Source organism: Misgurnus anguillicaudatus, chromosome 25, assembly GCF_027580225.2.
Source record: "Misgurnus anguillicaudatus chromosome 25, ASM2758022v2, whole genome shotgun sequence".
Classification (NCBI taxonomy): domain Eukaryota; kingdom Metazoa; phylum Chordata; class Actinopteri; order Cypriniformes; family Cobitidae; genus Misgurnus; species Misgurnus anguillicaudatus.
In genome coordinates, this window is record NC_073361.2 from 28,500,374 (window position 1) to 28,522,667 (window position 22,294).

A 22,294-nucleotide genomic window follows, 5' to 3' on the forward strand; every position below is an offset into this window, starting at 1 on the left:
GATTTTTTTGCATCCTCACATTCCAGATTTTCATAAAGTTACAAAGTTTAAAATGCATTGTTATCCTACCTGAATAATTAGTTTATGTTATTCACTTTCATACAGAATACGTGAACCAGGACGTTCCCACTCCAAGCACCATGGTGAACCCAAACTACGAGTGCCTGGCCCACATACAGACAGAGAACGGTTACACAGGCGCCAACGGGACCAAACCCGAGGGTCCAGAGTACCTGAACACGGCCTGCTCCACTTTACCAAGCTCCTCATGTGCCAATCTGGATAACCAGGACTACCAACAGAGCCTTCTGCCAACTTCTCCATCTGACGTTCGGTTCCTTCCTGCAACGGAAACCCTGCAGTACCTCGGACTCGGCACAGCGATGCAGTCTCATGTACGTTAAGACAATCAGGGTTTGAAATAAGCAATTGCACTGCTTGAACTTTTGGATGTCTGCACAACGCACATGTTAGTACTTTAGCTACCGTGAGGACGGATCTGAATTCATGTGTCGTTGTGAGAACGTCGCTCCAGACACGCTTGAAGGCATCTGCTGTGATGTGTTTGTTCTTGATAAAGAGGTATGTTTGATTAGACATTAAGCTGTGAGTAACGTGTTGAATGTCAAGAAAACATTTCAGTATTTTCACCGAATGAATGGAATATGTAATAGTGATGGATAGTTTCGGTCTTTGGGCCAGATTTACTAAACAGGGCCAATCAGCGTGAGACCACAATTTCAAAAATGTGCCAATGGGTTCCCCCCACGTTTCGCCTCTGCCCATTTTTTGTTATCCGAGAGTGACACACGATGAGGTGCTGCCAAGTTGGCGACGACTGGCTCCACCCACTTTGAGCTTCAAAAATGCTCTTTAGGCCCTTTCCCAAATGGCACACTCCGTACTTGTGGATTTTCTCAGAGTCCATACTTTGATGACATCATCTGGTACAGACCTTAGGGCAGGGGTCCCCAAACTTGTTCCTGGAGGGCCAGTGTTCGTGCAGGAGGGCCAGTGGAGGATTGTTGACCCTTAACACGAGTCCACGAGAGCACACCGGAGCCGTATTTTGGGACTCGAGTGTCACGCCGGAAATAGGAAGAGAAGTGGTAAACTCCTCCCATCCGTCGTCTGATTGCTCTTTCGCAAGGACTTCTGGGTTCCGGGCTTCGCCGAAGACCGCATCAAGGGTGCAAAGGGGGCGCTGATGAGCACACTTCGGAGCGTAGAAATGACAGATGGGACTCCCTACGGATTATGCGAGCACATGCAATTTAAGGCCACAAGACCGAAAGTCCACATGAAGTGCGCCATTTAGGACAGGACCATAGAAACCTACAGGTTATGTCACGGACACTACGTCCCTGTTTTATACAGTCTATCAGTGATGCGCGGGTTGATCCAAAATGGGCGCGTGTCTGCGGTCACCCACGGTCATCCAAAAATATTTTGAATGATATTTGGGTCGCAGTTGGTCAGGTTGTTTGACGCCAATTAACTATTTTAAAGAATTCTTACTTTTAAAAAGGGCTGGGTATTGGCAAGGGCCCTCACGATACGTTGCATGTTGCGATACATTAACTCATTTACCGTCAGCCTTTTTGAGAAAAGTTGCCCACCTGCATTTTTGTGATTTTAACAAAAGTTTCACAAAATACCTTGCAGGAAAAACTATCTTCTATAAATATATAAACATACAAAATATATCAAATTAAAGAACACACCCTCTGCTTTCAAACAAACAATAAACAAACAAACAAACAAACAAACAAACTGGGGAAAAAACGTTTCATTATATATTTACTTTTTCCACTTAATTTAACCACTGAAATATGGATATTTCTCTTTAAAAATACAACATTTTGAGCAAAAAGCTTTAATAAATGTGTTTTTGTAAAGGAATTTATGTTAGAGATCAGACTCAGAATGACTATCAAACATAAAGGCAGTTAAAATAAATCATTAAATCATTTTTACTTCCGTTTTTGATAAATTTGGTTTGGCGCCATCTAGTGGATAAACGCGGTATTACACTTTCACTTTGAAATTCGTCCAGAAAGGCGTATTTATTAGTTAAATATTAACTCATAATTGACAAGATAACTCGTCAATGGCGGTGAATGAGTTAAAATGCTTTTTCTTTTCTTTTTCTAATCAAAAATGTAAAAAATAGTGCAGATTTTTTTTACTTTTTTTAGCCAAAGTGCATCCACACAAAAGCTGCAGGTGTTTTTAAATTTTCTGCCATTTTTTACTCCCGCTAACTTCTGAGACATTGGCTGTATATGACAGACAACTGGACTTTAATTTTTATACATTTTTTAAAATACCGATAGTAGAGATCGAAATATCGATACACTATCGTGGAAATAAGTATCACAGTAGTTAGCTGTATCGATATTTTTTGCACAGCCCTACGCGGGTCAGGTACGATTTTTTTTTTGCGGTCCGATTTGCGGGCGGGTTAGTTGAAAACGTCGGTCGGGTGCAGGTTGTTTATACATTGACCCGCGCATCACTGCAGTCTATAGGTTTAAGACATACCTTTTTTAGGAGTTAAATAATGGCGCAAACGCAAATGGCATTTTAAATATTCTCCCAAAGTTTTGCATCTGAAAGGAAAACTCCTACAAATGCATTAATGCCTATGCAATAAGGTAATTTGCAAAAACTGCGCTAATTTTTCACGGCATGTATTTAGTACAACCAGACAGTTGTATTTCTTTTTGATGACATAAGGGGTGTTTGCAATGGCACAAGGCTGTTAGTAAATCTGGCCCTTTGTGTATAATGTGGGTTAGGTACAGAATATAGAGAATAGTTGTTGATTTTGATAGATGTTGCAACTTAATTTATTTAACCAGAATCCCAAATGAGGATTATACCCACTTTTGTTACTTTATTATGGATATCCAATGGGCTTTTCACACTTAAAAATAAAGGTGCTAAAAGGGTTTTTCGCAGTGATGACATAGGAGAACCAAGAAGCTTTCGATTTAAAAGCCGCCATGTTCATAGTCTGCACATGATAAAGGTTCTTTAATGAACCGTACAGCCTTTGGAGACCTTTCTTTTTAAAAGTGTGGTTTAGTAATTAACATTTGTAATACCTGGTTTTATGAATTCACGGTACATTTGTAAACCCTGGGTTAATCCTTTTTTGTATATTTGCAAGGCTAGTAACACTGGACAATTTCAGCAAGTACACGATTCGTTTAAAAAGTCCCACTGTAGTGAAAATCAAGCTTTTATTGTTGATTTAAAATTGTTGTTTTTTTTATTGTTTGTCATGCTTTATGACAAACCATGTGCAAATTCATCATTTAACACTATTGCTAAGTATTTTGACCTATAAATTGAAGTTTTCCAAAGACTAAAACTGTGGTTTGAAATCGCCTTGGTTTCCTACATCACAAACAAGTAACCAATCACATCAATACAGTTAAACGAGTGGATCAGTAGTTCGAGCCATCACAGACAGCAGATGACTTTGGGCCGGATCTGCACTGGATCCTTTGACTACAGCCCCGGCCAAGGTCATCTGCTGTATAGGATGGATGTAGGGCTGGACAATCATTTAATATTAATATATTTTGTAGTATATTTTTGTAATAAAGGTGAAATGAGTTATAAACACATTTCCAATATTTCGAAATACATTACAGCATCCTGCGGCCGTTCACGTCAAGTCTAAAAACATGTGTTAAACGAATGTCAAGGTGCTTTTTCCTTCCAAAGCGCGCTCCCGTGGTGTCTTTTGGAGCTACACAACCATTAGCCGGGTGATTCTCACGAAAACTTGGTTTTAAAAATGTCAAGCATGAAAATGTAAAAATTGCTTAAATTTACTTTTTTCCCACCAGACATTGAAAAACAAAGTCTGGAGTAAATGGGAACATTAATTTAAAAACTTTTACTTATCATTTAACACTTTTTGTAACATAATTTAAAAAATTAGTCCTAAAAAATCTCATTACCGCAACAGTCAGAAAACATCAACACTGACATATTTTCAAAATGACATGACAAACCTGAAAGAACATAATTTGGAGATTCTGCACATGCATTTAAAATCAAAGTATTATGCTTCTATTAATTAAATTAACATTTAATAAGCATCTGTTGCGGTAATGATAATCAAAATGTTGTGTAAGCATTCTGACAAGACAACATTTCAAATTAACTGTAAAAAATGATCTTACCTGGTAGCCATCTTGAAGTAACTGGTCCATGTGCTTGGTCACTCAAAATCAAACTTTATTAAAATTCTGTATGTGTGCTTAAACTGTTCTCAAAAAGTGTTGCGGAGGATGAGAACATCAGGCATGGACACATCATTTTCCTAATTTTTCTTCATTATTATTATACATGAATATTCAGTAAATATTTTTTCTGTCATCTAAAGTAGTCTAGCAAAACATCCATTTATTTTTTTTCTTAATATTTTTGTGTTCATTTGATTAAATTACAACATAACGCATGTTTAAACACAGCCGGACACATTGCGGTAATGAGAATTTCAGCAGAAAATGAGATAAAATTGACAATTATAAATTCTTATGTTGAAATCACACATTGTGCAAGGTAGAACACAGTATTGTGTTAATTCTGATGCTTTTTAATGTTACTATATTACACATTTTAAAGCTAAAATCATTAGTGCCGTGGTGTTCCAATGGTTTCGTGAGAATCACCCAGCCACTTGCGAGCATGCTATGCAATAACAAATTGAGCTTTAACATTATTAATACCATGGGTCTTTTGAATGCTGTATTCTGATTGGTTGAGAAATGTTCTGTGGGTATGCATTATTTTTTGATAACCGCACACCTTTGTCAAATGTCTTAAAAATAGGCACCAGAGCAACGTTTGTGGTAACCGTGGTATAAGAGGAATAATTGACTCCGGTCCTTTGAATTATTTGAAAATAATGCACACCTGTGGTGTAACCGCTTCACGTCGTGCCACATTACCACCTTGGGTGTGCATTATTATGGCCCGACGTCAATTATTCCTTACTTATTATGTCCAACTATCTTATGTAACATTAAATAGCCTACTACCATTCAAAAAAGTCACTTTCACTTTGGCTATTTATTCGTATTTTTCCATTACTATAGACGGTTTCAGCAGTAACAACATAAACAAGCGGCTGTCGCGGTACGCACGTAACTTCCGGTAAACTCCGCTAATAATAAATAACAACAAAGTACTTTAAACGTAATTTATTTATATAACAAGCAAAACCACAACACATAGATTACATAGGAAATGAAAACATTTGTTATTTTAGACGAGGCATTTGTTCAAGAGATCAGTTTAGCAACTAGTCAGACCATTAAAAGAACGAAACCGGAAGTAAAGTTCAGATCCAGACATGCATCACGTGCGTCCGATGAAACCGTCTATAATAACAAATTGATCAAAATTATTGAACTACGAAAGTCAATACTCAGTACCTCCATAAAAAATTTGATTATTCAATGCATAATCAGCCAAAGTCTGCATATTTATGCAGGGGCTGCATTTCTTTTAAATACGCCGCCGCACTTTCGCCGCATGAATTGCAGATTTCCGCACACAAAATATGCGGGGCTTCCATGATTTCATAATCCCCGCATTTTTGAAGCAAAAAGTCATATATATCTTAGCAGAAAGTTGAAAAATGTAGCATTTACTTTTCACAAGCGCAGCCATGTCCCCTATTGCTATGGGAACGTTATGAAGTGACGTAATTACGAGACGTGAACATCATTGAAAAGATGCAAACCACAACCGCAGTTTTTGCAAGTTCTTGCAATTTTTGCAAATTCCCGCAATTTCATCGCATAAAATTGCATAAATATCACGCATATATTCCATCACATTTTTTACGAAAATGTGCCGCAAGATCAAGGATTTTTGCCCGCAACAATCACAAAAAAAACGTAAATTTTTCTGGAAGGACTGAATACTTTGACTGAAGAAATCCATTAGTTTAGCGGGTGCACCTTATTAATATTAAAGGTGAGCCTTAAAGTCTTATATTTACTTGACAGTGAGTTTACATTTAATTTTGTATGAAGGCTTAAAGGAATAGTCTACTCATTTTCAATATTAAAATATGTTATTACCTTAACTAAGAATTGTTGATACATCCCTCTATCATCTGTGTGCGTCCACGTAAGCGCTGGAGCGCGCTGCGACACTTCGATAGCATTTAGCTTAGCCCCATTCATTCAATGGTACCATTTAGAGATAAAGTTAGAAGTGACCAAACACATCAACGTTTTTCCTATTTAAGACGAGTAGTTATACGAGCAAGTTTGGTGGTACAAAATAAAACGTAGCGCTTTTCTAATCGGATTTAAAAGAGGAACTATATTTTATGGCGCAACAGCACCCCTGGGAGCACCTCGACTCGCCTGAAAAGTCCGCTCCCCTTCTCACTCTCATAATGGGAGAGTGTTTCTGCGCCAAATCGAAGTACTCCCATAAGTGCCACCACGCCGCAAATCACAGTTCCTCTTCTAAATCGGCCCAGAAAAGCGCTACGTTCCACCCTGTACCACCAAACTTGCTCGCACAACCACTCGCCCCAAACAGGAAAAACGTTGATGTGTTTGGTCACTTCTGAGTTTGTCTCTGAGTGGTACCATTGAATGAATGGGGCCAAGCCAAATGCCATCGAAGTGTCGCGGCGCGCTCCGGCGCTTGCGTGCACGCACACAGATGATGGAGGGATGTGTCAGCGATTCTTGGTTAAGGTGGTGGCATATTTTGATGTTGAAAATGAGTAGACTATTCCTTTAAATATTATATAGTTTTATTGGAGGAGGCTTCATAAACTTGGCAAATTCATTTGTGTTCAGAAGTTTGACATTCGTCGTGGGCATTCCCAAGGCTTTTTTTAACATTCATACCGGTATCAGATTTATTCTGTATCCACCAAAATTGAGAAGTATATCAGCGATAAAAATTTTGGCCAAATCGTCCAGCCCTAAAGGAATGCCACACAGACTTGGCACTGAAATGATTGCAGCGCTACTGCTGATCTAACCCGTTAACATGCCGTGTGATTGGTTGTCTGTTGCTAAACTTGCTGTAACATACCCACTGCATTATTTTCACTGTGTGCTAACAGTGATATAGAGGTTAGCTAACGTGTACTGTATAACAATACAAGGCTTAACCCAGGGTTAAGTGTTTTGTGAAAAGTCATTACACTGTACAGTAATATTTTGTGTGTTTTAAATACAATAAGCTCTGTGATCTTAACAGTTTGTTGTCCAAAGCACCTACATAAAATGAAGCAAATGAATGCAGATAAATGCTAACCGTGGTCATAATGTAAAGCAGTGGTTCTCAAACTTTTCGGCATGTGCCCCCCTTGTGTACACTGAAAAAAATGATTCATTCAATTTGCTCAGATTTTTGGGGTGGGTGGTTGCAATCAATGTATTTAGGCAGCATTTAAAAAAAACTTTTGTTTGAATGCGGCTTGGATAGATTGATTGCAACCACTTGCCTTAAAGGATTGAGTAGTTGAATGAATAATTTTTTCAGTGTAGGCTGCCATCCCTTTGCACCCCCCAAAAGAAAATTCATGACATTGAGATTTGAATAAAAAAAAACATAATAGGGTGGTTTTCCGGACAGGGATTATTTTAAGTCAGGACTAGGCCACAGTTTAATTAAAAATATAACTAGTTTTAACAAACATGCTTACTAAAACATTACTTTTGTGCATTTTGAGGCAAAACAAAGGGCTTGATGTATTTCAAGATATGTCAGTGCAAGTTGTTTTCATTTTGGACAGCTCTTAAATTTATTTTAGTTTAGGACTAGTCTAATCCCTGTCCGAGAAACCACCCCAAAATTATACAATGTAATGCTGTTGGTTAAAAGCCTTATTTGCTGAGGTTTAATTACACTATAAATTAATGTATTTTTTTTAAATGTCCTAAAACTGGGGCCCCCTGGCACCATCTCATGCCCACCCCTCACATATAATATATAAATAACAAATACATTTTTTAGATGACCGGCCACCATTTGACACATTTGCTTTTAATAATTCAACAACTGGCCTTTTGAAAAACACAATTTAAACATTAAGGCTTTTTTTATTATGAATTTTTAACTTCTATATTTTTCTAAACAAATCAGACTGCTTGTTTTCTGTTCCCGATAAAACTTTTGGCCAAGTATGCACTTATATACTTTAAATGTCAAGAAAAAGGGCCACAGCCTGTCAGTCCTGTCTACTGGGTTTTAAACGCAATGAATTATGAAACAAACAAAAAAAAAACTTTCCAAAAACTGTTCAACTCTGCATAAATGTTGTTTGTTATTAATAATTTATGTAGCATCAGTATATAGTTACGCACTGAATGTCAATCCATTTTTCTGCTTCTACCCTTCTCATCTGTAGGAATTTAAGAATGTAAAAACACGGTTTAATTCTGTACGAATACTTTGTTACATTGCAGTGTTAATAAAATGTTGAAATGTGTCTTATGATGTGCATATAAACACCCACCATCTACAAACATTGCCAAGTAGATTAGACAAAATGAACATATATTTATTGTATATATTCATACTGTAAAGGTTAGACATTTATTTACTTTTTTTAATATATACATAATTTGCATACAAGTCAAGAATTAATAAATCAAGCGCTATGATGCACGTGACCAAAGCGTTTGCTTTACATGGGATGATGTTAGTAATTCATTCTGACACCTGTATCTGCTACTGTATATCCTTCCTGGTGTACACTTCATAATTTCACCATTCAGACATAGACATAGCCATCTATTTAAAGAGGAACTGATCTCAGTCTAAGCTTCAAAAAAGCTTTCAGTATTCAGAAATACCACAAACAGCTTCCTCTACTTTGCACCATCGATTCATCAGTTTTATACAGAACCTGGACACACTTTGGTCATTTTTACACAGCGGCTGGTTTCATCAAAGCGCTCTCTCCAAAGACTTGTTTGAAGTAAGCCACGTGTTCCTCACAGTGTTCTCCTGTAAGATAATGAGTATTTATGTAAAACACCATCCTTAAATGATATAGTTATTCAATACCTTCGTAGCATTAGCACCAACCTTGGTTAAAGCCGGGATTCCCACGTAACCTCATATTTCTCTGCTCAAAGAAGCGGAAAATTGTATAAAACAACATTGCGTCGTTCGTTTGCCGTGCGGCGTCTAGAAATTTCCGCGCGGATACGTTGTCGTGGCCTCCGACGCTACGAATGAACCGCAGAGCTCCTAAAACTTGCTGCTTGGACAGGAGAACCTCCACGATCTCATCGTTGGCTGTGGAGAGTCTCTGTCAAACACATACACACACACATCACTACATCAATAACCAATGAGAAAAAGTTCAAGATAGAAAAATGACAAAAGCATAAGAATTAAAATGAATAGGTCATCCAAAATGAAAATCAGACCATATTTTACTCACCCACAAGCTATCCTATTGTAGGAGTATATGACTTTATTATTTAAGTCAAACTAAATCAGAGTTGTGTTAAATAATGTCCTGGCTCTTTTCAGCTTATGGTGGCATTTTTATAGCTCCAAAAAGCAAATCAATCCATCAAAAACCAATCCGTACAGGTGTTAAAGGAATATACCCGTATATAAGACGACCCCCCATTTTCCAGACTTATTTTTTTGGGGGGAAAGAGATTTTGTGAAAAAAAATCTGGTTTTCAACAGAAAATCATTTTATTTGAAAATTCTAGTATTTAATTCATTGGAAAAACATTTTAACACCATTCATTAAATATTTAGATTAATCTGTCACAAAATAAAGTGCACTCTGTTAATGAATGAGTTCAGAAATGAATGAATGAGTGACAAAAATGAATAACTCTTCTAGGGATGCACCGATATGGAAATTTTGGCTGATACCGATAACCGATAACTCTTTATATTTGGGGGCCGATAACCGATATATATATAGGCCGATAAATATTCACATTATTTTCACAATGAAAAACTCCCAGCGGACATCTTGTCTTTGCGCTAGACTAGCATACTCTTCTTAAGCCCGCAACACGTGTCATCTTCGTGCTATGTCACAGAAAGCACCAATCAAAACTTCACATGGCCAGCAATGAGCAAGTGAAGTGGTTCAACAAACCAAAATAAATCCATTATTTATCGGCTTTCATTTATCGGACGAATTTTGCTATCAGACCGATAACCGATAATATTAAAAATGAACACTTATCGGCCGATAACGATATGTCGGCCGATATATCGTGCATCCCTAAACCCTTCAAAAAAATTCTATAATTATGTAGGCCCATTATGTATGTAACTGTGGTACTGTGAAGATTGATTAAAAGCAGATGGTTATTTTCTATCTAACACATCTATCGTGTTGGTGCCCCCTACTGTTTCCCCCTGTTTTCTCCCTTTCCCCGTGATTTTGTCTATATCGCAAATATAAGACGACCCCCTATTTTCAGCCTATTTTTAGGACAAAAACCCTGTCTAATATTCGGGTATATACGGTATTCCACTTTCATAAATAAAAATCCAGATAATTGACTCACCTCAATGTCATCCAGGATGTTTATCTTTCTTTGTTCAGTCGAAAAGAAATAATTTTTCAGGAAAACATTCCAGGATTTTTCTCCATATAGTGGACTTTAGTGGACCTTAACAGTTTATATTTTCAATGCAGCTTCAAAGGGCTCAAAATGATCCCAACTAAGGCATAAGGGTCTTATCTACCAAAACGATAGTTTTTCACACACACAAAAAAGTTATTTTGTGTGATGCACCAGCGCGACGTTACATATTACGTAATCAAGTCGAAAGGTCACACCCTACATGTGAAACGCACACTTGCGGACCATTTTAAACAATAAACTGACACGAAGACATTAATTAGTATCATTACACATACAACAACGTCAGAACGGTCATCTTTCTCCACACTTGTAAACATTGGAGCGGTAGTTTCACATATGTAACGCATGACCTTTCGACATGATTGCGTAATACATAAGGGGACGCTGGCACGTCACACGGCTGTAAGATGAGAAGCTGTGGTTTAAAAGTAAAAAAATGTTATGCCTTGTATGGGATCGTTTAGAGACCTTTAAAGGGACAATAAGTAGGATTTACCCCCATCTAGTGGTGAAATTGTATTATGCATTCAAACGAACAGTGCTCTCTAGCGCCTCGCTTTTCCAAATGCGTGTTGCAACTATGGTAGCCGTTATGTAATCACTGATCTCCCTGTCCGTTTCAGCTAGTTCACGTGTTTTAAATGAAAACGCGTTGTGGAAACACGTTGGTAGGCTTTTTGTCCCTCTCTGCTATTATAGTTTAGCAATATGGCGGAACGACATGGAAGCCTCCTTGGACTTACCCATTCAATGTAAGTAAAGAGAAGAAATTCTAAGCTTAGTCTCTAAATGGAGAAAAATCCTGGAATGTTTTCCTCTAAATAAATAAATAAATAAATAAATAAATAAATAAATAAATAAATAAATAAATAAATAAATAAATAAATAAATAAATAAATAAATAAATATATATTTTTTTTTTCGACAGAAAAAAGAAACACACAAACATCTTGGATGACCTGGGGGAGAGTAAATTATCGGGATTTTTTTTTAGGAAAGTTACTTTAAATGTCTCCCGAGGTGAAGTGATGGGTTTTTGTAGGGTAACACTTATATTTCAAACGTTACAGTATAAACTACTGCCATATGCATGTTCATGAGATCAGGTAAAAGGCTGATCTCTGACCAAACCTTACAAAAATAGATGATGGATTCGTTTTTGATGGATGTATGCACTTTTTGGAAAAATTTAAATGGGGCACTATCCAATGCCCTTATAAAGCTGAAAAGAGCCAGGATATTATTTAACCTCCTAAGACCTGGTGTGTCCACATATGTGGACATCACATTTTTTGTTGTTTGCACCATAATACTTAATTCTGTGTAACTGGAACCTGTTGTACACAAACGTGGACAATTACACTGCTTCATGTTCAAAGAAAAATATTTGGTTATTATATTTATTGGTTCTTCCTAACCCCAAATAGCTGGAAGAAATCTAAAATGCAAGCAAAACCAAAGCTTGGGGGTCTTAGGAGGTTAATATAAGAAAGAAGAAAGTCATAAACATGCCTTGAAAGTGAGTAAAATAGTAAAATTCCTTCAAGTAGAAAAAGCATTGGATACACAAAAGCTAAAATGACCTGGATGACCACGTCAATTCAAAATTTCACGTACCTTAAGCATATCCAGAGAAAGCTGGTGAGCTGGTGGATATGTGCTCTCTAAAGACAGAAGAAGACAGGCCTGCAAGCACACAACATATGTGAACCACTCGACATCAGTAATGTGACATTCAGTATTCATCAAAAAGAAAACAAAAAACAAGTTTCAACATGACTAGACAGGTCGTCCAAAATGATTTTCACTGAACTGTAAAGCATCTCACCAATGGTTTGGAGTCGCTCAGGACGTGATACTGAAGAAACTGGTGAAGCATGTAGAAAAGATTGTGATGGACTAATGTTTTGATGACCAGCTCATACAAATAGTGCTGGAAAGGAAAATAAATTGGTCAGAAATTAATTTGAATTGACACATAATACGATACTGTGAAATGCTTGACTCTGATTGGTCAATTGTGGCATACAGGTTGCCACCCCATCCTTTGTGAGCTGTCAAAATTCCCCTTAAGTAATTCCAGTGGGATGGCACCTGTACTTAACATTCCTTACTGTACATAACTTTCTATATAAAATATTTTTGAGCTGTTACGCAACTAACATGCAATGTGCTGTTTGTAAAATGTTGTGTTGAAAGGTGCAGCTGTTTGAAGTTACGCTGGAGGCCACAAACACAGATCAACGAGTATTAGCATCTCAAAGGAAAACGTATCCTAGTAACTGCAATACATAGCAAAACACCTAACAAGCATGTGGCCTCATACAAATGTATTTGCCTTAAAAATTATATGTTTTACAGAAGCAGACACTTTAGGTTATAGATCAGTCTTGCCAAAAAACAATTCAATGAAATTTGCTTTTTACTCCAGTTTTAGTTTGTGTATTAATCCAGCTAGTACCATAAACTTATTATTAAGTCTAGTCAAGAAGCTTTATTATCATTTTAACCATATATAGCAGTGCAGTACATGAGAGAATGTTTCTCCAGGACCATGGTACTGCATACAGACACTAAACTACATAAAACAACACAGAGCTAAGGACTTAAAGTAGTTTAACCAAGCCACAGAAAGTGCAATCAGTGCAAGACAAAAGACACAATACAGTTCAGTACAAGATGCATAAAAGGTGCAGATTCTTATTCTCAGTGCAGATAAAGATGCTTGTAAACATCTGTACATATAGCAATAATATGTAAATGTTTGATATTATACCTGGACGGGGATTTGAAACTGGTTTAGGGATCGAATGTACTCCATGAGAACTGCGATGATAAACTTATGATTCACACCCTGTTCAAAGATGACAATTCATAGAGTTAGATATTACAAAACAACATTAGCTTTTTCCTAAACTGAAAGTAAATTATTATTTGTGAATGTTAAATGCATTTTGTAAATGCTAAATGCATTGTGTGTAAATGTATTATTTTAAATTTAAACACATTGATTGTAAATGTAAACACATTATTTGCTAACGTAAGTGCATTATTTGCGAACGTAAGCGGATTATTTGCAAACGTAAGCGCATTATTTGCGAACGTAAGCGCATTATTTGCGAACGTAAGCGCATTATTTGCGAACGTAAGCGCATTATTTGCAAACGTAAGCGCATTATTTGCGAACGTAAGCGCATTATTTGCGAACGTAAGCGCATTATTTGCGAACGTAAGCGCATTATTTGCGAACGTAAACGCATTATTTGCGAACGTAAACGCATTATTTGCTAACGTAAGCGGATTATTTGCAAACCTAAAAGGATTATTTGCAAACGTAAGCGGATTATTTGCAAACGTAAGCGCATTATTTGCAAACGTAAGCGCATTATTTGCGAACGCATTATTTGCGAATGTAAACGCATTATTTGCGAAAGTGAGCGCATTATTTGCGAACGTGAGCGCATTATTTGCGAACGTGAGCGCATTATTTGCGAACGTAAACGCATTATTAGGAAGTAAACGCATTGATCGTGAACGTAAACGCATTGATCGTGAACGTAAACGCATTGATTGTGAACGGAAACGCATTATTTGCGAACGTAAAGGCATTATTTGCGAACGTAAACGCATTATTTGCTAACGTAAACGCATTATTTGCGAACGTAAACGCATTATTTGCGAACGTAAACGCATTATTTGCGAACGTAAACGCATTATTTGCGAACGTAAACGCATTATTTGCGAACGTAAACGCATTATTTGCGAACGTAAGCGCATTATTTGCGAACGTAAATGCATTATTTGCGAACGTAAACGTATTATTGGTGAACGTAAACGCATTATTTGCGAACGTAAACGCATTATTGGTGAACGTTAATGCATTATTGGTGAACATTAATGCATTGATTGTGAATGTAAACGCATTATTTGCGAACGTAAACACATTATTTGTTAATGTAAATGCATTGATTGTGAATGTAAACACATTATTGGCTAACGTATACGCCATTGATTGTCAAGATTGTGAAGTAAACGTATTATTTGTTTATGTAAAAATGCATTATTTGTGAACGTAAACGCCGTGATTGTGAATGTAAATGCATTATTGGCTAACGTATACGCCAATTGATTGTCAAGTAAACGCATTATTTGTTTATGTAAAAACGCATTTTTTGTGAACATAAACGCAGTGATTGTGAACGTAAATGCATTGATTGTGAACGTAAACGTTTTGACTGAATTTGTGAATGTAAACTGATAATTCGAAAATGCATTTCACAGAATAATAAACTGAAAATCTGACATTCAGTGCGTCCAAAATTGCCTACTTCCATAATATATAGTAGGCGAAAATCAGTAGTCGAGGTGAGTAGTAGTAGCCTATGTCAGAATTCATAGTACTAGTAAAAACAGTAGGCGAAAAGTACCCTGATAACCTAGTGCTTCTGTCAAGATTTTGTGTGCATGAGTGTGACAGTGTCCAGGGATTGTTAATGAAGTAAATTAACTCTTGCTTACCTTTCTCTCCGTAAAGTCAGACAGTACGTGTGTGTACATGTCTGACTGGTCTATGACCGCCTGAGTCCGAACGGGTCTTTTATAGGAAGTGCTGGAGCGACTGGGCCCGGATTCCATTGCCTAGAGATCAAATTTTACCATAACGACTTATGTACAATGTTAAACAAACAGTATGTAACACCAGATACTCTTGAATGTACAAAAAACATCAACAGTAATGGCACAGTGATATATATTCATAATAATAAACAGTAAATGAACTCATACTGACGGTTGTATATGCTTGCTCTGCATCCAGGTACTCTTTGTATACTTGATTGAGTTTATCAAACACGGTGGCCACCACAGACAAGTTTCCTTTATCACCTCCACCTACCAACACTAATAAACAAACCATTCATTCAATATTAGCATCATTATAATACATTACATACAGTCTGTATCCATGTGGGTTTGCTATGATTTAAATGCTGTTATTGATATGGTGATTATAAAGTGTCTTACTTTGTGAGCACACGGACAGAATAACCATTTTACAGTCTCGTCTCCGTAACAGGAAGTCCATAAGTTTGCCTTTATCCTGCAGGAGGTTCAACGTGGGCTGAAGTTTCACCTGAAGGTACCACAGATATCCTGAAGCACACAATAGAAAATCAATGCAGTATTTATATTAAGCACACACTTATTTTATATTACTTCTGCGACTTGTACCTTCACTGGCGCTGATTATTATGTCCGGTTGAAAGACGCTCCAAGATGATGAGTCTTTGAAATTAAGGAAAATTTTAACAAATATTGTCTAATTCAAATCTTAGTTGGTATTTTTTTGTCTAGGAGGATACACAGTTCACAGGGCACAGGGACTTGACTCGGAGCAGCCGCGGGTCCTATAACAAGAATCCAGTTAACCACTTGTACATTGTCAGAGACGTCACATAGACAACGTGCAGCAGGTGCCATAGACAAACAGCAGGTTATTGGACCTTTTGAATGATTTATAAAAAAGTACGGTGACGTGACGCGTACGCTGACCTGTTAGGGGGATCTTATACGGGTGGATGGATCGAGCAGGAAGCACAGGCTGATGAGCGTTGATAGGACCATCTGACTCTCTCAGTTTAATGTCAAAGATGAGGGAAGTCTACATGGGAAAAGACATCAAAAATCGACTATTACGCTTTTAGTAACGAATGAATTCTGTATACTAAACCTAAAGTTAACTTATACTTTACATTACCTGAGTGCTCTGGTGGTGCACAACAACTAGATTATCCACCACGTTCAGGGCAAACTTTCCTGTAGTGTTCAGTTTAAGCACGTGAGTCTTCTTGCAGATGCCCTCTCTACAATTCAGATAGAGGCATGTACGGTGAATCATATTTTAAGCAAATAAAATCATTTCTTGAGCATGTTTTGCAGAATAAATCACGAATGAATCTGTACAGGACTGCTGGATACTTACCGTGGTAAATGATAGAGGACTACTTCTGCTCCTGGACTGTTAGTGCTTCTGGAGTGATGTTTCAGATACATCACATACAGCTCATCGTAACTACAATCAGGCTTCACATTAGTCGTGCGCCATTGATGTGATTTTTTTTCACATCCCAACATCTCATTTGTCATTTTCAAGATAAAAATATAAAATCAGATTATATAGGAAAAATATTTTGCTCATATAAAACGTCTTACATTGTGGCCACTGCGATGTCTCGTTCAGAGAGGCTGAGTTTGGCTGGTTTGGGTACCGCTGGGAGCTCGATCTCAAACTTGGACATCTTTGACATAGTTGCAGTCTAGAGAAAAATATATGGTTAATGCAGTAATATGTTATAACTACGCCTTTATGCTTTTGACTTGGTTGTACCTTGAAATGGTTCACTGCTGCACCCTAGTGGACAAAACTATTCAAGCCCAATAAATGATGTTTGCAAAGAAAAGTCTATTTGAACACGATGCATCATTGTTTATTAAAGTCTTATTAATGATATCAAAAGTTCAATGCATAATAATAATAATAAAAATATTAATACAATTCTGCTTTTTTACAATGTATTTACTGGAGTACAGCATGCTAACAATATTAAAGCATCCATACTTTCCAATGATATAACAAATCAAAGTGTGGAAAATATTTGATGAATTGCTATTAAGTCAAATAAAAACAAAAGACACAGAGAGCTGCAGGGATGACGTATTATAGTAGGCAAAACCCAGAAACAAGTTAGCATTTTAACCGGTTTTCTCATTGAGAGGTCAATGGGTTGTTTTGATAGACAGACGGACAAGACTCACAGACAGACAGACAGATGGATAGAAGATAGACATACAGACAGACAGACAGACAGACAGACGGACAGATAAACAAACAAACAGACAGATAGATAGACTGATGGATAGATATACAGATAGACGGACAGATAGATAAGTAGACAGACAGACATATAGACTGATGGATAGATAGACAGATAGACTGGTTGATAGATAAATGGACATACAGACATATAGACTGATGGATAGATATACAGATAGACGGACGGATGGACAGATATACAGATAGACGGGCAGATGATAGATAGATATAGACAGACAGACATATAGACTGATGGATAGATAGACAGATAGACTGGTTGATAGATAAATGGACATACAGACATATAGACTGATGGATAGATATACAGATAGACGGACGGATGGACAGATATACAGATAGATGGGCAGATGATAGATAGATAAGTAGACAGACAGACATATAGACTGATGGATAGATAGACAGATAGACTGGTTGATAGATAAATGGACATACAGACATATAGACTGATGGATAGATAGACAGATAGACGGACGCATGGACAGATATACAGATAGACGGACAGATGATAGATAGATATAGACAGACAGACATATAGACTGATGGATAGATATAGAGATAGACGGACGAATGGAGAGATAAATAGACAGACAGACGGACGGATAGACTGATGGATAGATAGACATACAGACCGATGGATAGATAGACTAATGGAAAGATAAACAGACAGACAGACTGATGGATAGACTGACAGACAGACAGATGGATGGACGGACAGACTGATGGATGGATAGATAGACAGATGGACTGTTAGATAGATAAACGGACAGACAGAATATAGACTGATGGATAGATATACAGCTAGGCGGACGGATGGATAAATAAATAGACAGACAGACAAACGGATAGATAGATAAACAGACAGACGGACAGCCTGACGGATAGATAAACAGACAGATAGACTGATGGATGGATAGATAGATATGGATAGATAGACTGATGGACAGATAAACAGACAGATAGACTGATGGATAGACTGACTGACAGACAGACAGATGGATAGACTGACTGACAGACAGACGGACTGATGGATAGATAGACAGACAGACAGACTGTTGGCTAGATAAACGGACAGACAGACATATAGACTGATGGATAGATAGGCAGACTGATGGACAGACGGACGGACAGACAGACAGACGGATAGATAAACAGACAGACAGACAGACAGACAGACAGACAGATAGACTGACTGATGGATAGATAAACGGACAGACAGACATATAGACTGATGGATAGATAGACTGATTGATGGATAGACTGACGGACAGACAGATGGACGGACAGATAGACAGACGGATAGATAGACAGATAGACTGATGGACAGATAGACAGACATACATATAAACTGATGGATAGACAGACAGATAGACTGTTGGATAAACAGACAGAGAGACATATAGACTGACGGACAGACAGATAGACTGATGGATAGATAGAAAGATAGTTTTTGAACTTGTGATTTTTTAAAGTTTTTTCACTAAAAAAGGCAGTTGCTAACAAGTTGGTACTACAGACAGAGACGAAAATGATTCATCCACAAAGTATTTCCTCATCAGGATACATGCTTTTAAATGTTTTTAATGTTGAAAGAGTTGACAGGAGTTGAGTGACTGCAGTGTAGTTCGCTTATAGCCTAAGATTAGTTTTTAATTTCTAGCAAATGCACTTTAAAATTCACAAAAGTTGTGTTTATTTATGAAGATGATCCTGATGGACAAAATGTGTAAGTATCATAATCTTTTGTTGATCAAATGGCCTATTTGTTGCAAAAAAGTTAGCTACTGTAACTTCCGGGTTGGCCATCAAAAATACGTCATCCCTTCAGCTGTCCATTAAACTCACCTTAAAAGCAAAAGGCTGTATTACGTTTCCCTGAACAGTGGTGGAGAGGAGAAGCACAGCCGTTTCTGGACAATACATGTACCAGTTTACATTGATGTTCTGGCTCTTTAAAAGTTTTAGAGTCCGCTTATCAGGTAGTACCTGAACCAGAGATAAAGAAAATGATTCTGCTGAAACAAAATAAATGTGACTCTGCCTCTGAAATCAAGGCTAAAGTCTCATAATCTAATGATGCATCAAAGTTTGATTTTTACATTGATTTCAAACTTTGACATACGTCAATATTAAAGATATCAAAGTTATTTTTTCACTGAATGTTCTTTATATTAAGTATAAGATGATTATGTAGAAAACAGTAAATGGCAAAAATTACTTTAGTTGTGTTTTTACAAACTGGGTAACAAATGGAGGGTTTTAATTACGATCAACATACCTGATAAAATTCAATACCCTGGTCTGTGACGAACACAATCTCATTCCAGTTGGTCCAACAAAACCCGAGAATACTGGCATTCTTCGTCTGAGGGTGATATAACAAAATGTTAAATTTCCATACACCATTTGGGATAGGGTGTTTAAGCTAAAGTTTGTTTAGGGATATACCTTGCATTCATGAGAGAATTCCAAGTGTGGATAATCAGGAATGAAATTTTTGAAATCCTATAAAAGAAAACAATTCTGTGTAAAACCTGTTTACAATAGCATATATTGCAATTTATAAAACGGTTAGTTTTGCAATCTGATTTTTTTGCTTTAATATTTGTATTGCTTGTTACCGGTTACCATTTTATAATACCAATAAGGTACTCGAGGCTGTGCTGTACCGTAGTGTTGTAGTCAAGGCCACCTAAACTGAGACCGAGACAAGACCAAGACTTTAAAGGGTTGAGACCGAGTCAAGACCAAGACAGGCTGAGACCAAGTCAAGACCAAGACCATTGCAAGTCACTGCATTAAATACTTATGATAAAATGTGGAATATGCATATGATTAGGCACTTCTTGTCTGTGTGTGTGTGTATGCCATAAGAGAAGTTGATAAAATAATCAAAAGCATTGCAGATATGTGGGAATTTATCTTTGTCTATAAGCAAATAACAATGAACAAACACTAAAGAGCTGAAATCAACTTAACCATTTAATCTGTCTTTCCATGGCTTGCCATTCACTTAACACAATGCAGGTGTTTTTAGTAATAAAATTAGAAAAACTGTCATTGGGAGAAACTTAAACAAGGCTTAAACAATGCCAACATCATATGCCAAACCTAAATAAACTGCATAAAATTAATGAGAAAAACAAATTTGTGATGTGCACTGCAAAAAATTATTTTCAAGAAAAAAATGTTCTTAGTATTTTTGTCTTGTTTTCAGTAAAAATATCTAAAAATTCTTAAATTAAGTTGCTTTTTCTTGATGAGCAAAACTACCCAAGAAAATAAGTCTAGTTTTTAGAGCAAAAATGTCAAATTTAAGTGATTTTGTGCACAAAACAAGCTAAAAATTCTGCCAATGAGGTAAGCAAAAAAATCTTGAACCTTTTTCTTAAATACTAAATTCAAGAAAAATTCTAGAAAATTTTGCTTACCCCATTGGCAGATTTTTTTTGCTTGTTTTATGCACAAAATCACTTAAATTTGATATTTTTGCTCTAAAAACTAGACTTTTTTTCTTGGGTCGTTTTGTTCATCAAGAAAAAGCATCTTAATTTAAGAATTTTTTGATATTTTTACTAAAAAAAGAAAAATTTATCTATTCTTGAAAATAATTTTTTGCAGTGTGCCATCAGTTGTGGTCTTGACCGATCTTGAAATAAAATTCCGAGTCCTCTTTGTCCGAGACCGAGAAAAAATGCGGTCGATTCCAAGACGAGACCTTTAAAAAGTGGTCTTGAGACTGGTCTTGAGACCGCGATCGGTCTCGAGAACTACAACACTACGTACCGTGAATAAGTCACGACTGAAAGGGTTGCCTAACAACGCCTTCCCTTGACCCAATCACGATAAAGCACAGCCTCTCTTACCTTATTTCTTACATCAATCAAAGATGGTACTTACAACCGATTTTGAAGTGCGCTGCACAGCTAAGATCTTGTTCCCCAATGAGAATTTGATACACTTCACCTCACCTTTGTCATCCATTCTGTGAAACAATCCAGGATCCATCAATCAGACAATGGATAACAAGTTTGCAACAAATATGACTGTGTTCACAGATGCATATTACAATTGAATAACATCAGACATACCTGAAAGCCACCGAGTTGCTGTCATCAGGTCCTTTAACCACAACACCTGTGGCTCCACCGGACCGCACGGCAAACACCTGCAATAACATGAAACTGTAACAGTCAAAAAACTACATAAAGACGTAATACAGATCAGGATATTAACTAGGTTCCTCAAGATGGCGTAATTATAATGAGAATTGTTATAAGGACTGAATGGTGTATGTGGGTCTCTACTTGAAATGTATTGGCTTCTATTGGATGGATGCTATTCAAATCTCAAAACACAGCGTAAAGGAATCTTGTTATAGGCTTGGCTATGATCTTTAGGGCATAATAGACACGTTTGAAAGCAACTGTGCTACCCAGACATATTGTCTACATAAACAGCATATTAAGTTTTAAGACACAACTGTTATAACGCTTCTTGTAACGTTTATGTCATAGTCTGATGTATTAAATGTGTTCTCACCTGTTTATTAGCCTCGTCGAAAAACACATTGTTGACGCTCGACGCGTTTTCAAACTGCACGGGATTTTCGCTGAGCTCCAGATAATATTCGTCGCTCATATTCATAAATATTTATATACACACTTATATTCAGCAGTGGTTTTATTTCCACTTCCGCGTCTGTCAAGAGCGAGGCGAGTCATGTGATTTAATCACGTGACACGTCACTCTTCTGTGAACCAAT

At 37.0% G+C, this 22,294-nt stretch overlaps 2 protein-coding genes across 2 annotated transcripts in view; one reads left to right on the forward strand and one right to left on the reverse strand.

The window, feature by feature from the left end:
* LOC129426034 (epidermal growth factor receptor) overlaps window positions 1-5,532 on the forward strand; it is a 42,143-nt gene extending 36,611 nt beyond the window's left edge. Inside the window, exon 27 of the mRNA XM_073864326.1 lies at window positions 106-5,532. Within this exon, the coding sequence (XP_073720427.1) occupies window positions 106-404 (299 nt within the window). The 3' untranslated portion in view covers window positions 405-5,532. The remainder of the gene's footprint in view (window positions 1-105) is intronic.
* Window positions 5,533-8,416: 2,884 nt separating this feature from the next.
* On the reverse strand, window positions 8,417-22,267 carry rmc1 (regulator of MON1-CCZ1). Its single transcript, XM_055182557.2, has 20 exons — window positions 22,072-22,267; window positions 21,621-21,697; window positions 21,430-21,514; window positions 19,978-20,034; window positions 19,808-19,894; window positions 19,375-19,515; window positions 16,851-16,954; window positions 16,621-16,710; window positions 16,396-16,501; window positions 16,191-16,299; window positions 16,001-16,045; window positions 15,870-15,923; window positions 15,663-15,791; window positions 15,430-15,539; window positions 15,159-15,278; window positions 13,417-13,494; window positions 12,469-12,573; window positions 12,258-12,326; window positions 9,097-9,322; window positions 8,417-9,015 (listed from the first exon to the last, which is right to left on the reverse strand). Exons 1-20 carry the CDS (start codon window positions 22,174-22,176, stop codon window positions 8,936-8,938), a joined length of 1,977 nt encoding a protein of 658 aa, XP_055038532.1. The 5' UTR covers window positions 22,177-22,267; the 3' UTR covers window positions 8,417-8,935.
* Between the last annotated feature and the right edge of the window lie 27 nt (window positions 22,268-22,294).